The sequence below is a fragment of the Bos indicus x Bos taurus genome, chromosome 20, assembly GCF_003369695.1.
Source record: "Bos indicus x Bos taurus breed Angus x Brahman F1 hybrid chromosome 20, Bos_hybrid_MaternalHap_v2.0, whole genome shotgun sequence".
NCBI lineage: Eukaryota > Metazoa > Chordata > Mammalia > Artiodactyla > Bovidae > Bos > Bos indicus x Bos taurus.
This window is the reverse complement of record NC_040095.1, coordinates 18,452,186-18,467,297: the sequence shown is the minus strand read 5'-3', so window position 1 is coordinate 18,467,297 and position 15,112 is coordinate 18,452,186. Positions and strand designations below refer to the sequence as shown.

The 15,112-nt window shown below is 36.7% G+C and overlaps 1 protein-coding gene across 1 annotated transcript in view; it reads right to left on the bottom strand.

Annotated features, from left to right (window-relative positions):
* DEPDC1B (DEP domain containing 1B) overlaps positions 1-15,112 on the bottom strand; it is a 91,704-nt gene that overhangs the window by 25,875 nt on the left and 50,717 nt on the right. The window contains exons 6-7 of the mRNA XM_027520380.1: positions 14,700-14,747; positions 10,422-10,562 (exon numbers count right to left, since the gene is read on the bottom strand). Coding sequence (XP_027376181.1) covers positions 10,422-10,562; positions 14,700-14,747 — 189 coding nt within the window. The remainder of the gene's footprint in view (positions 1-10,421; positions 10,563-14,699; positions 14,748-15,112) is intronic.

Sequence of the window (15,112 nt, the reverse complement as noted above, 5' to 3'; positions counted from 1 at the left end):
GTTAGGTGACATTTTTGGCCATAATGACCAAGTGACAGGTTCAGAATTCTCCAGTGTTTTATGTGACACCTATCTTTGTCACCCTCTTTCCCACTCTCCAAATATGATATTAGATTTCTATTTTCAAATCATTAGGAACACAAATTTTCATTTTTGCAAAGTAGACCTGATCATTCCATTAACATATACAGTAAGCTATTCCTTACGGGAGTGTCAAAATGGAAGTGAAATTTATATACTTTTGAGAAGGGCTGGAGTTTCCAAAAAGTCAGTGGATCATATCTGTTCAGCCAGAGAATATAAGAGACTTGAGAAGGGTTCACTGTAGTTTTCGAACAACCAAAAGAATATAAAAGTTAAGTCACAGTTTCATTTCCACTGAGAAGAGGTATAAAAAGGAAATGGTTTATTCTAAGCTGTAAGAATTCAAACTACATATCAATTGGTAAGAATTCCCTGCCTACAAATGTTATGTAGCAAGTTGGATGGGAAGGGGAGTTTGGGGAGAGTGGATACATGTATATGTATGACTGAGTCCCTTTGCTGTCAGCCTGAGACTATCACAACATTGTTAATCAGCTATACTCCAATATAAAATAAAAAGTTAAAAAAAAAAGAAAAGAACTCTCTGCCCAAAAAGAGACACAGTAAATGAGACTATTTCTCCGGACACTTTTAAGGAAAACCAAGCAAGTTGCCTTTGTGAACTGGCTTAAAGGCAGATACAGAGTCATGCACAAACAAGATGACGTCCCCTTTCCGACAAAAGTGTCCCAAACTGCTATAACACTTTTATGAGTTCTTTAGCTTTTATGATTAGAAAGTCTTTCACCCAACCCAACATCAGATAAATATCAACTATTTTAGATTTGCATTTTAAAAATTTAATTCTCTAATCCAGCTGGAATTAATCCTGCTGAATAGTCTAAAAAAGGTCTTAATTTTTTCCCAAGTTTTGTCAATTATTCTTATGATTACTAGTATACTTATAAATAATGTATGTGTTTAGTTATAGCCAGCGAATGTCTAGGCATTGCCTAAATTTCTATCTTTAAGAACTACCTAACTCACTTTATTCTAATAGTCCTGACATAACAGTAGTCATTACATTTGGAGGTGATTCAATATGCTTACTTGGCCCATTGGCAACTTCAAAAGCTCAGGCCATAAGCCCTGGGACCTGACAGCAGAGACCTGACCAGAGAGAACTCTGGACTAACATGGGCAAGAGCCCTTCTCTTTGGTCAAGTGCACCAAATAGGCACTCTCTGAAAAAAAGAACTGTTTTTCCCTAAGGATTACCATGGGATAAGGCCCCTGAGACCATCTGAAGCATAAGGACAGAGAGATGGCACACAGCTCCAGGGGATCTCTACAAGTCACTATACACAAGAACCAAAAAGCAGAAAACCTAACTTCACGGATATTTCTAGATTAAACAACACAGGCGGAGATCTCAGTCTTTGAGCTAGATGATCACATCTAGTCTGAAAGTGAAATTTAGTTACTCTGTAGTGTCAGACTCTTTGTGACCCCATGGACTGTAGCCCACCCAGGCTCCTCCGTCCATGGAATTCTCCAGGCAAGAACACTGAAGCAGGTTGCCATTTCTTTCTCCAGGGGATCTTCCCAAACCAGAGATCAAACTTGGGTCTCCTGCATTGCAGGCAGACTCTTTACCAACTGAGCCACCAAGAGTTAGATAACCAGTCTAGTGAATTCCAATGGCACTTTCTAAATTTCACCTCTACGAGAAAAGGAACAGCAAAGGGGTGTTCAGCCTTCCAGACTATTAGCACATAAACTGGGAGCCGTAAGCCCACCTGCCTGTAGGAGCAGACAAACGGAATAAATGAGCAGCAAAAGGGGTCAAGCGAACCTGACTTCACCATCTGAGAACAGCAGCGAATCCTGGGGCCTTGGTAAATTGGAATTCATGTCCCTGAAACACTGGCTCCCTCTAGCGGAGGCACTCATTACACAGCTATAGCAGCTTATACCACTGAAAATTCAAGATCCAAAACTGCCAGATTTTTAAAATTAAAAAATTTTAATTTTTTAAAGAAACCAAATCATAAATTCTTACATAAATTTCCCATTTCTTAAAGTTTTACAATTCATTATATTAAATTTTCTTTTTAAAACACACAGGTTAAACCAGATGTATTTATGAGACACATTTGGCCCATAGTCTAAGATCTCAGATTTTAATACTATACACAACCAGCCAGTCAATTTTCCAAAACACTCTTGCCCCCATGCTCTTCTGTGCTTCCTTTATGTCTTGTTTCTTCCTCTGTATGCCAACTTATTGCAAGCTACACAACTCAATGGATTCCAGGGAGCACGTGAAGAGTGAGTGCATGTTAAGTGTGAGTAAAGGCTGCTATGCTGTCTCATTCACCCTATTCAAGAGTCAGCCAAACTCTGATGTTGATACAAGAAACTGCCATTTTGGAAAAGAAGATTATTATTCAGTTATGTTGTTAGGGCAGACTGCTGAGCCAAAGTAAATCATTTTCTTAATTATAACAGGAAGTCTTAAACCTCAAAAATGTTTTTTTTTTTTTCTTTTTTTTCATTTTTTTCTTTAAGAACTCTTCAATATCCTATTCCACCTATCACTGACTGTTCTCAGGGTCACATTTCTGGCAACAAGCTAGTATTATTTCATGCAAGAAGCAAAGGAATGACCCTCAAAAAAAAAATCCATTTCCATTGAAACTGCTATAGAATTAGCTTCTACACAAAGCAGACTGATTACCTACTTTAAAGTATTTTGTCTAAGGGTATCCTATTTCAATCAAAGTAAGAAAAAAAGTTTAAGGAATGAGTCAGTCCTTCTGGGATTCAACCTACACAACTAGTTTGCATGTACTTAGATATGATAGGCTTTCCCAGATTCTAACAGGCTTGCTATATTAGATAATCTGTTATCCATATAAACAAATTATGGTCTTCCATAACTACATCGTACATTTTCACTATGTAAAGATCTAAAAAATACAGTTTTCAATGCAGGGTATCTGAAACATATTCACTTGAGAATGATTAATCAGGGACAGTTAATATATTACCATTCATACACATTAGTCCATTATTGCTGACACCTAAGTACAATAAATTCTCCATTCTAACCATCCTTCTCCACCTCAAACTGTCTATAGATAATATTTCAGATGGTGGCTGACTCTGCCATCAATTTAGAAACAACCAGCTTCAATTCCTAGATGAGATCAAAATGAGCAACTGGGGTTAGGGATAGACAAGTGACATCACAAATATAACTGATTCAAATTGGACTTCATACACTTTTAAACACCTTCCATTTGATTTTCTAGAAGCCAGTTGCTCAAATGAGAATTTTTTCAGTCAGCTTCCACCAAGCTTCCAACTGACCCTGCCAATTTCACGGGTGTCAAAAACCAAAGAAGTTATATTGCAAGTCCAAGCTGCAGTGCAAGCCTCCTGTCATTTAGACTACACACAGAGCATATCCAGTGGTGACCCTCGTGTGTCTGCTCAACCAGATTTGATGTCCTCAACCATCATAGTCATCTCCAGAAGAGACAGAACTCAAAATAAAAATAAATTTGAAAGGATGTTAGCTGTGTTGTTAGGTTACAGAGAATAGTGGTTCAATATTACCTACAACAAGTTCAAATTTTCCATATGGGGAGAAGAGACAAAATGGCGGAGTGGAAGGACATGAGCCCATCTCTTCTTATGGAAACACCAAAATCACAACTAACTGCTGAACACACATCAACAATAAATGCTGGCACCTACCCAAAAAGATACCCTACATCGAAAGACAAAGCCACAACAAGATGGCAGCAGGGACACAAGAAAATCAAATCCCATACATCCTGGGTAAGCGACCCACAAACTGAAAAATACTATACCACAGAAGCTCCCTGACAGGAGTGAAAACTGTGAGGTCCATGTAAAGCTTCCCAGTCTGGGGATCTGGCAACTGAAGAATTTCTAAGAATCTGGCTTTGAAGGCCAGTGGGGTTTGATCATCGAAATTCACAGGACTGGGGAGACAGAAACTCTACTCTTTGAGGGTGCACGCAGGGTCTCCTGCTCATCAGGACCCGGGGGGAAAAAAGCAGTGACATCATAAGAGCCTGGGCCAGACTTACCTGCTAGAACTGAAGGTCTCCTGTGGAGGCAGGGGGCAGCTGCAGCTCACTGTACGGACAAGGACACTGGTGGTGGTAGTTCTAGGGAGTACTCATTGGTCTAAGCCCTCTTGGAGGCCACCATTTTCTCACCAGGACTTCATCCCACTCAACTGCACCCAGGCTCCAAAGCTGGCACACTTCAGGCCAAACCACCAAGGTGGAAATACAGCCACACTCCTCAGCAGATAGGCTATTTAGTCTTCCTGAACACACAACTTCCAGATAAACACACCCTCTGACACGGCTCTGACCCCAAGAGGGACAAGACTCACCCACCAGTAGGCAAAACCACTCCCTCCCACCAGGAAGCCTAAACAAGCCTCTCAGACAGCCTCATCCACTAGGCAGCAGATAGCAGAAGCAAGAAAATCTACAACTTTGCAGCTTGTGGAATAGAAACCATAACCACAGAAAGTTAGACAAAATAAGACAGCAGAAAATATGTCCTAGATGAAGGAACAAGATAAAAACCCACAAGAACAACTACATGAAGTGGAGCTAGGCAATCTACCTAAAAAAAGAACTCAGAGTACTGACGGTAAAGATGATCGAAGAGCTCAGAAAAAGAATGGACGCACTGATACAAGAAGATGATATAACAATTGTAAATATATATATATATGTACCCAGCTCCAATAGGAGCATCTCAATATATGAAGCAAATTTAACAGCCATATAAGGAGAAACGACAGTAACACAATAATAGTGCAGGACTTTAACACCATTCTTGGATCAATGGACAGATAATCCAGATAGAAAATCAATAAGGAAATACAGGCCTTACGTGACACATTAGACAAGATGATTTAATTGCTATTTATAGAGCATTCCATTCAAAAGCAGCAGAACACACATTCTTCTCATGTGCACACAGAACATTCTCCAGGGTGGACCACATGCTGGCCACAAAGCAAGCCTCAGTAAATTTAAGAAAAGTGAAATTATATCAAGCATCTTTTCTGACCACAGTGCTATGAAACCAGAAATCCACTACAAATTAAAAAACTGTAAAAAAAAAAACACACACACACACACACACACACACAAACAAATGGAGGCTAAACAATATGCTACTTAAAAACCAATGAGTCACTGAAGAAATCAAAGAGGAAATTGAAAAATTACCTAGAGACAAATGAAAACAAAACACAACAATCCAAAATCCATGGAACACAGCAAAAGCAGTTCTAATCTGTGCGACCCTATGGACTGCAGCCTCCCAAGTTCCTCTGTCCATAGGATTTTCCAGGGAAGAACACTGGGGTGTGTTGCCTTTTCTTCCTTTAGGGGATCTTCTCAATCCAGGGATCAAATTCGCATCTCTTACATCTCCTGCAGTGGCAGGCAGGTTCTTTACCACTAGCACCACCTGGGAAGCCCCTCTAAGATCTAAGGGTATAGCAATACAATTTTACCTCAGGAAACAAGAAAAATCTCAAATAAACAATCTAACCTTAAACCTCAAGCAAGAAGAGAAAGAAGAACAAACACCCAAAGTTAGTAGAAGGTAAGAAATCATAAATATTAGAACAAAAATGAGAGAAATACAGACAACAGAAAAGATCAATGAAACTAAAAGCTAGTTCTTTGAAAAGATTAAAAAAAAAAAAAAAAACCTTTAGACAGATTCATCAAGAAAAAGAAAAGGCTCAAATCAATAAAACTAGAAATGAAAAAGAAGAAGTTACAATGAACACCACAGAAATAAGCACCACAAGCAACTATATGCCAATAAAGTGGAAAATCTAGAGAAATGGACAAATTTTTGGAAAGATACAATTTCCAAAGGTTGAACCAGTTAGAAAATATGAACTGACCAATCACAAGTACTGAAACTGAAACTGATTTGAAGACTCCCAACAAACAATTCTATCAGACATTTAAAGACGAGTTAAGATCTATCCTTCTGAAACTATTCCAAAACAGTGCTGAGGAGGGAACACCCCCAAAATCATTCTATGAGGCCACCAGCACCCTGATACCAAAACCAGACAAAGATGTCACAAAAAAAGAAAATTACAGGCCAATATCACTGCTGAATACAGATGCAAAAATCCTCAACAAAATCCTAGCAGACTGAAAGGAACAATGCACTAAAAGGATCAAATACCATAATCAAGTGGGATTTATCCCAGTGATACGAGGATTTTTCCATATTCGCAAATCAGTGCTGTACACCATATCAACAAATTGAAGAATAAAAACCATATCATCTCAGTAGATGTGGAAAAAGCTTTTGACAAAATTCAACATCCATTTACGATAACAACAACAACAACAACAAAAACCTCTCCAGAAAGTGGGCACAGAGGGAACATTGTTGTTTTCAGTCACCCAGTCAAGTCTGACTCTTTGCGACCCCTATGGACTGTTCCCATAGAGGGAACATACCTCAACATATTAAAAGCCATATATGACAAACATCATACTCAACAGTGAAAGCTGAAAGCATTTCCTCTAAGATCAGGTATAAGACAAGGATGTCCACCCTTGCCACTGTTTTCAACACAGTTTTAGAAGTCCTAGCAACAGCAATCAGAGAAGAAATAAAAGAAATCCAAATTAGGAAAGAAATAAAGCTGTCAGTGTTTCCAGATGACATGATACTATACGTAGAAAATCCTAAAGATGCTACTAGAAAACTACTAGTGCTCATCAATGAACTCGGTCAAGTTGCAGGATACAAAATTAATACATAAAAATCTGTTGTATTTCCATATGCTAACAATGAACGATCAAAAAGAGAAACAGACAATCCCAGTTACCACTGCAACGAAAAGAAGAAAATACCTAGGAATAAACCTATCTAAGGAGGCAAAAGACCTGTACTCTAAAAATGGTAAGGTGCTCATAAAGAAATTGAAGATAACAAAAAATAGAAAGATATACCTTGTTCATGGATTAGAAGAATCAATACTGTCAAAATGACTATACTACCCAAGGCAATATACAGATTCAGTGCAATTTCTATAAAATGGCATTTTTCACAAAACTAGAAAAAACTTTAAATCTGTATGGAAACACAAATAGCCAAAGCAATTTTGAGAAAAAAGAATGGAGCTGCAGGAATCAGGTTCCCTGAATTCTGCTTATACTACAAAGCTACTATCATCAAAACAGTAGAGAACTGGCACAAAAACAGAAATAAATCAATAGAACAGGAAAGAAAGCCCAGAAATAAACTACACACCTATGGTCAATTAATCTACAACAAAAAAAGGGAAAGCCATGCAGTGGAGAAATGACAGTCCCTTCAATAAATGGTGCTGAGAAAATTCAACAGCCACATGTAAAAAAACAAAATTAGAACATTGTTTGACACCACGCACAAAAATAAACTCAAAATGAATTAAAGACCTAAATGTAAGTAAAGATACTATGAAACTCTTAGAGGAAAATATAGGCAAAACACTCTGACATAAATTGAACAATATCTTTTTCAAGCCATCTCCTAGAGTAATGGCAATAAAAACAAACAAATGGGATGTGATTAAACTCAAAAGCTTTTGTAAAGCAAAAGAACAGGGGCAAGGGAAGGGACATATGTACACCTATGGCTGATTCATGTTGACGTCTGACAGAAAACAAAATTCTGTAAAGCAATTCCTTCAATTAAAAATAAATTTAAAAAAAAGAATGGGGGCTTCCCAGGTGGCACTAGTGGTAAAGAAGTCCCCTCCCAATGCAGGAGATGTAAGAGATGCAGGTTCGATTCCTGAGTTAGGAAGATCCACTGCAGGAGGGCATGGCAACCCACTCCGGTATTCTTGGCTGGAGAATCTCATGGACAGAGGAGCCTGGCAGGCTATGGTCCACAGGGTCGCAAAGAGTTGGACACGACTGAAGTAACTTAGCACACACGCACAACGAAGGAAACCTTAAAGAAAACAAAAAGCCCACAGATGGGAGAAAATATCTGCAAACGCTGTGACCAAAGGGATTAATCTCCAAAATTTATGAACAGTTCGTGTGGCTAAATATCAAAAAAACAAACAATCAAAAAATGGGCAGAAGTCTTGACATTTCTCCAAGAATACAGATGGCCAAGAGGCATATGAAAAGATAATCAACATCAATAATTATTAAAGAAATGCAGATCAAAACTACAATGAGATATCACCTCACACCAGTCAGAATGGCCATTATCAAAAAAAATGTACCAACAATAAATATTGGAGAGGGCCTGGAGAAAACAGAACCCTCCTACACTGTTGGTGGGAATGTAAATTGATACATCCACTATGGAGACAAGTATCCCACTTCTGGGCATATATCCAGAGAAAAACATGGTTTGAAAGGATAAATGCACCCCAGTGTTCACTGTAGCACTGTTTACAATAGCCAAGACATGAAAGCAACCTAAATGTCCATCGATAGATGAATGGGAAAAGAAGCTGTGGTACATATATAAATGGACCTACTCGGTCATCAAAAGGAATGGAATGTCATTTGCAGCAACATGGATGGACATAGAGATTACCATACTGAGTGAAGTAAGACGGAGAAAGGGAGATAACATGCTATCGCTTATATTTGAAATCTTAAAAAAATGATACAAACGAACTTATTTACAAAGCAGAAACAGATTCACAGACTTAAGAGAACAAACTATGGTTACCAGAGGATGGGCAGGAGGGAGGGGAAGACTGTGAATCTGGAACTAATATGTACAAACTCCTATATTTAAATACATAACCAACAGGGACCTACTGTACAGCACAGGGAACTCTGCTCAATACTCTGGAATAGCCTAAATGGGTAAAAAAACAATGGATACAGTTATGTCTATGCATAGCTGAATTACTTTGCCATACATCTGAAACTAACAACATTGTTAATCAAATATACTCCAACATAAAATAAATTTTTTAAATATAATTTTTTTTAAAATTCCAAGTTCTTCTGTTTCAAAATCAGATCATTTTACCATAAAAAATTATGAAAATGGAAAATGACAAGAAAATCTAAGAATTGGTTTTTAATCTTGTCTTTGGAATTATTTTACCAGTGGCATAAAGGCACTAAGTTGCCATGAAGAGAATCTACTCAATTAGTCCTTATGCATATTAAACAACAGCTAGTACTCATCATTAGGCATGATATTCACAAGTACACAAGCCTCCAATACTCCCTAGTGGAAAACAAAATATCAAGAAGACCCAGTGGTCTCAAAACACAGTAACAGGCCTAAACCCTTCATCTGTTCTTAATATTGGGACTTCCAGTTCTTAACATTGATCTCTCTGAAACAAACTCCCTCTTAGATACATGATTTAAAATTGTTTCATGTTGTTTATTATCAGAAATCCTATGAAATCTTAAAATTTAAAGTATTGTGCTAAGAGACTAGGTATATTATTCACATATTGCTGATACTTTGTTAGGATACTATGGCAGCATACATACTTTCTAAGAAGAAAATAGGACAGGAGAAAGGGAAGAGAAGGGGAAGCAAGAATGAGATCAAGAATGGGAAGGTGAAGACTGCTAAACTCCACGACACTCAAAACCAAAAGGACATTAATTTCTACAAATTTACATAAAAGAATATGATACCCACACAGTGATTTGGTCATTAAAGCAAACATTTGTTTACAAGAAAACAATAATACTTATTCAACAATCACGACAGGAACAGAAAAAACTGATTTCCAAGGAGAAAGGAACAATATCAGAAAGACCTACACCAATAATATTGATTTTTCCCTCTTTTACCATGTTTCTTTGACAGTGTACAACATTCTGAAATATCAATATATGTAAGAAATCGCAATAAGTTTTAGAGAATAAGAGTTACTATATTTATTTTACATGTCACAAATAAATAATCCTACAAAACTCTGTTACTTCTATAAAAAGAAGATTTCTAAATGATTCTCTCTCATGGTTGACTATTCATGAAGTCATATCCAGAGTAGTCATGAACAGTAAATGTCAAATTTACATTCTTCTCTATCAATATATGTATTTTTTTTTTGGTGTAAAAATGACATGAACATATTATTCTTTCCTGAGAAATAAAAACTACTGGTCCATGTTTAGGTTTATTAATAGAGCTTAACTATTTTCTTTTCTTCCTGCATAGAGCAAGACTCCAACTAGGCAAGCAGCTTATTTGTTTTTATTTCAAAAATACTATGGAAATTGGGGAAAAGGAAGTCTCAAGATAAAGAAAAATGAAATGTTCGCATATCGATGATGAAGATATACGTTCACTATATTCCAACTTACCTAATACACTGACAAAGGCATCAAAAAGGTGAAACGTAAGTAGAGGCTCTTTCAAGTGACCATAGTAATCAGCTATAGTTTTAAAGACATCTTTTTCAAATCCTAAATACATAGGCTGCTTCAAATCTGAACAATTAGGCCCTGTTAAAGAAAAGAAAGAAAAACATTAGTAAGGCAATCACCTGCAAGTATTGCTATTAGTCTCTGTGCAGATATGTGGTATACACAGATATGCAAAATCAGAAAAGTTTTCAAGGGTAAAATCGATATCATACATTTTACTTATATAAATATGCTTTATGTCTAAATTAAAATCTATTATAAAACAATGAGGAAAACACTGGCTCACTTCCATTGTCAAAAAAACCCCAACTCTTTTGTGACCTTCTGAAAGGTATTTTTATTAAATGCAGACAGTGATAATTTTCTTTGAAATATAGAATATTTGCCTAGTCTAATATGGTAACTACCTCACATATGTAACAGATAATCTATAAAGCAATTTTTAAAGCTTTTAATTATTTTAGCATTGCTATATTATAAAGTTCTAGAATCAGAGTTGAGTGAAATAAACAATTTCTGCCTCTAAATAATTTGACTCATAAGAATGTATACTCTTTTTCCTGAAGATATTCTGAAAAGGAGATCTTACATTGTGTCTTAAATTCATTCTGATTATAAAATTCTCCATTTGATCACCATCAAAAGATAATGTGTATTAAAAAAAAATTTTTTTTAATGTTAAAGCTGCTCAAACAGAGACCATAGAAGACTAGATAAAGTGGCCTCTAAGTTCCTATTCAATTTTTTGATCTAAGAATCTAGGTTTTATTTACCCAATGCTTTTAAGTGAATAGTGGTATTTAATGAATTTTTATTAAACAAAATTATAATAGAAAATAATACCAAAGCAGAATCAAACTGATGTTTTCTGTTAAAAAGAAGTTTAAAAATAAAAGATAATTTATCAAGCAGAACCGTATTACAAAGTAACTCTAAGAAACTTGGAACAACCAAAAAACCAAGAAGCTTGGGATAAGTGAAGCAAAGATCCCCTTGTATAGGGACCAAAGAGGAACACGAAATGCTTAGCTCTCTACGGTGAAAGTGAAATTGTTAGTCACTCAGTCGGGTCTGACTCTTCGTGACCCCATGGACCATACTCTGCCAGGCTCCTCTGTCCATGGAATTCTCCAGGCAAGAATACTGGAGTGGGTTGCCATTCCTTTCTCCAGGGGATCTTCTTTACCCAGGGATCGAACCCAGGTCTCCTGCACTGCAGGCGGATTTTTACCATCTGAGCCATCAGAGAAGCCCCAAGCTCTCTACTGAGCTGGCAGCAAAGACACACAACAATCCATATACAGATGGAAGGATTTACATCTCCAAGTAGAGAGGGCAACTAACTGGATCTGCCCATGCCTGAGCGAAACGGCAAGTGGCCCACTGCCACTGTGGCTGGCCAACACTGTCTATTTCCATCACAGCATGGAAGAAAGTGATGTTGACTGCACTGGTCAGTTCTGGGCCAGCAGAACACAAGACTAAAGAACTGTACCCGAACAGATTTCTACCCTCAGGACAGCAGAAGAAGCCAGTAAAAACTGAAAGGAAATTCTTCCTACGGAATCACTGTAACTAATGAGAAAGGATCAAACAGAAAAGAACAGTTAAGGATTCTGGGCCATTGAAACATTGTGAAAACCGCTTTTTGTCAGTCTCCTTAAAAAGTCTCTTACCTTTTAATGTTCTATATGCTGCTTATAAAATATTTGGACTAAGATAATGAAAATTATTAGATGTGTGGTACCTCATTAACCTAGTGACAAACATAGCCATTTTTACTTGCTTCCTCTTCTGAAATATCCCAAGCTTAGTCAGTTGAAATTGTGTGACATGTCTTAGCAAGCAATACACGTCACCTTGAACTATTTATTCCCTCTAAGGATAAGTATGCAGTTCATTCTAAGCAGTTGTATCTCTTACAGAACACTTAATCATTCTTGACAAAAATACGCAAAAATAAGCCAAGAAAAAGTTTTCTTTCAAATGCCAGTGCATGGCAAGCCCATGAGAGAAGCCTAAGTTCGAAGATCTTTTGTTTTTCTATCATGTTGAATTTCAGAATACATTTTTAAGTCCAGTTTTTATAAATGTTATTCCTGAAAGACTTTGGACAAGAACTGTTTACATCTACTTTTATTGAATTCTTGCAATCTACGTGCACAAGGAAGAAAAACAGCTAACCTGGTTTTGTATTATTTATTAACATCAGTCCCTCACCTAATGGCCAACCGTGAAAGCACCCAGGTCTGCAACAGATCGCCCCCAAGGAAGAGATGAGCAATAAACCTACAGAGTAAGAAGCACGAGGCCTCCAAAAGTCTCATATCTTTTCTGTTTCCTATTGGACAATAATGGAAACCCAGATTCAGTAAGGATAAGGCTATGACTTAAGTCATAACAGGCTATGACTCTGACAGAGTCATAGTAAATTCAGGAGATGGGGAATGCAAATTTGGAAAAATCAATAATTTTATAAAATTATTCAAAAGGCTGACCTCGCCCTTTGGCCACCCTTTTTTCTTTGACACATAAGCAAGCATCTTTATGGATGTGCCAACCATTTCTAAAGTACTACACTTGATACATGGAAGACAGGTCCCCATTCCCAAGAATTTCCACCTAACCTAACACTACCTCACACATGTGGAGAACAGGACTAAGTCAATCCTCATATCTTTTCTCTCCACTGGTAATCTCAGTTAGTCTGACCTTTCTGCAGAAGTTTCACGGATTATATATACATCTCTCTTGGGGGTTTATTACATTCTTCATTACATTTTGATCACCACTGAGAATTCAACATCATAACTACACCTTAATATATACTTTACAACATATTATAGCTTAGATTTGTTATACTGGCTTCCTCTGTTCACTCCCAGTTGACCAACTTTCAAGATCCTTGGTTTTCCCAAAAGTCATACACGGGTCATTGAACCCATTCATAGCTTCTATTTTGTCTTTGCCAACTCTGGCCAAACATATAATTTAGATTAGTTTCTTTAAAATGATTAAGCAAGAATAAAAAGCATTCCTCCAGACTAAAACCACAGGACTCTACATCTCAGATGTTCTAAAACATGAACCAAAACCCAATGAAAATCTTAATAAACTCAGAGAACTTTGATCTTCACACACACTAACATTGCTATTCATTTTCAGGATGATAGTATATCATTTTTATATCATCACTAAGATCACCCACAGTGAGTTAACAGTTATTTTAGTTTCATTCTATAATCAAACAAAACTAATCAGTGAAATTAATAATTCAGAGCCTACTAATTTAATAATTTATACAGCAATCTCTATACATGCTAGTCTTACTCAAAAGGGAGGAAAGAAAGTAACTCTCTGAGGTGATCTTTAAGACTCTAAAGACTCTATAGACCAAATATCACAATTACCAGTCGGCTAAAATAACTAGAATTCTTATTACAATCACTTGTTTGGCTTAAGCCATTAACCATTAGAATCCCTTCTTTGAGTTAAGACTTCTAAAAATTCCAGAGCAACAGTAGTGTTAGTGAAATACTCTAATAACTCATTTCTTCACAGTGCCCATGATATCCTACGAAGAAGACTTCATATGCCTATGAAAAACTTCAGCAGGATCATCTTGTCCAGGCCCCTCATCTGATAGCCAAATTACTTAAACAGTCTCTTATTTCTCTATATATAGGTTCTTCTCCTTCCAAACTCTGCTGCACACTAATTAGATTTGTCTTCGAAAACATTTCTCTCCAACTTAAACCACTGCCCTAAAAAAGCCAGTGGGAAACAGAATCTGCTGAGTAAATTAATGATGTAAATATAAGGCATACTTAGGAACACATGCTTTAGGAATACACTGCTGACAAGCATTTATCTATTACAATATTGCTTTCAGTATTACTAATTATTCTTTTTGTGATGAAGCATTCAAAACAAGCAGTGTGGATGCTATTTGCAGTGTGATTTTACGCACAAGAAAACAGAAGTACAAAAATCCCTTTTAAAATGCTCTATAACTCAGCCCTTCCACTAAGTCACAAATTTATCACTGAAAGCACAGGAATCCCCAGTTAACTGCCAGTCTCACAGGTGTCAAATGCTCATGCCATTGAGCAAAAATATTCTGTAATTCAGGGCACTAATTTCTGTCAATTTCATAAAAATGGCAGAAGTCGGACATGACTGATGAGACTTAGCAGCAGCAGCAGCAGTACTCACAATTTGCCAAACACTTCATAGCTGACAGTACCCAATGAGGAAGTTCTTCTGCAGAAAAAGGAAAATAAAAAGATGTTTTATTCAATTACATATAACTCAAAGTATTATATACACACTTGGTATCATAAGAATGATATTTGTCTCAAGTAATATGAAACATATTGGCTAATCACAAATCACTTACTTATGTATCAGAACACTGAGAAGATAAAAATTTTTCCTTAGCAGCAATGTTACAACTCATTCTTATTTAAACCATACCTGTAAATTTCTCTAAAGACAAGATGTACTTGTACAGCTTTAGGGAAAAGAAATTTGATAGTTTGTTCCAAAGAAACAAATCAATTATCCTAAGAATTATACAGAAAGAAGAAAAACACAGAAAAAGCAGAAGTATGAGTCATCAAATGCAT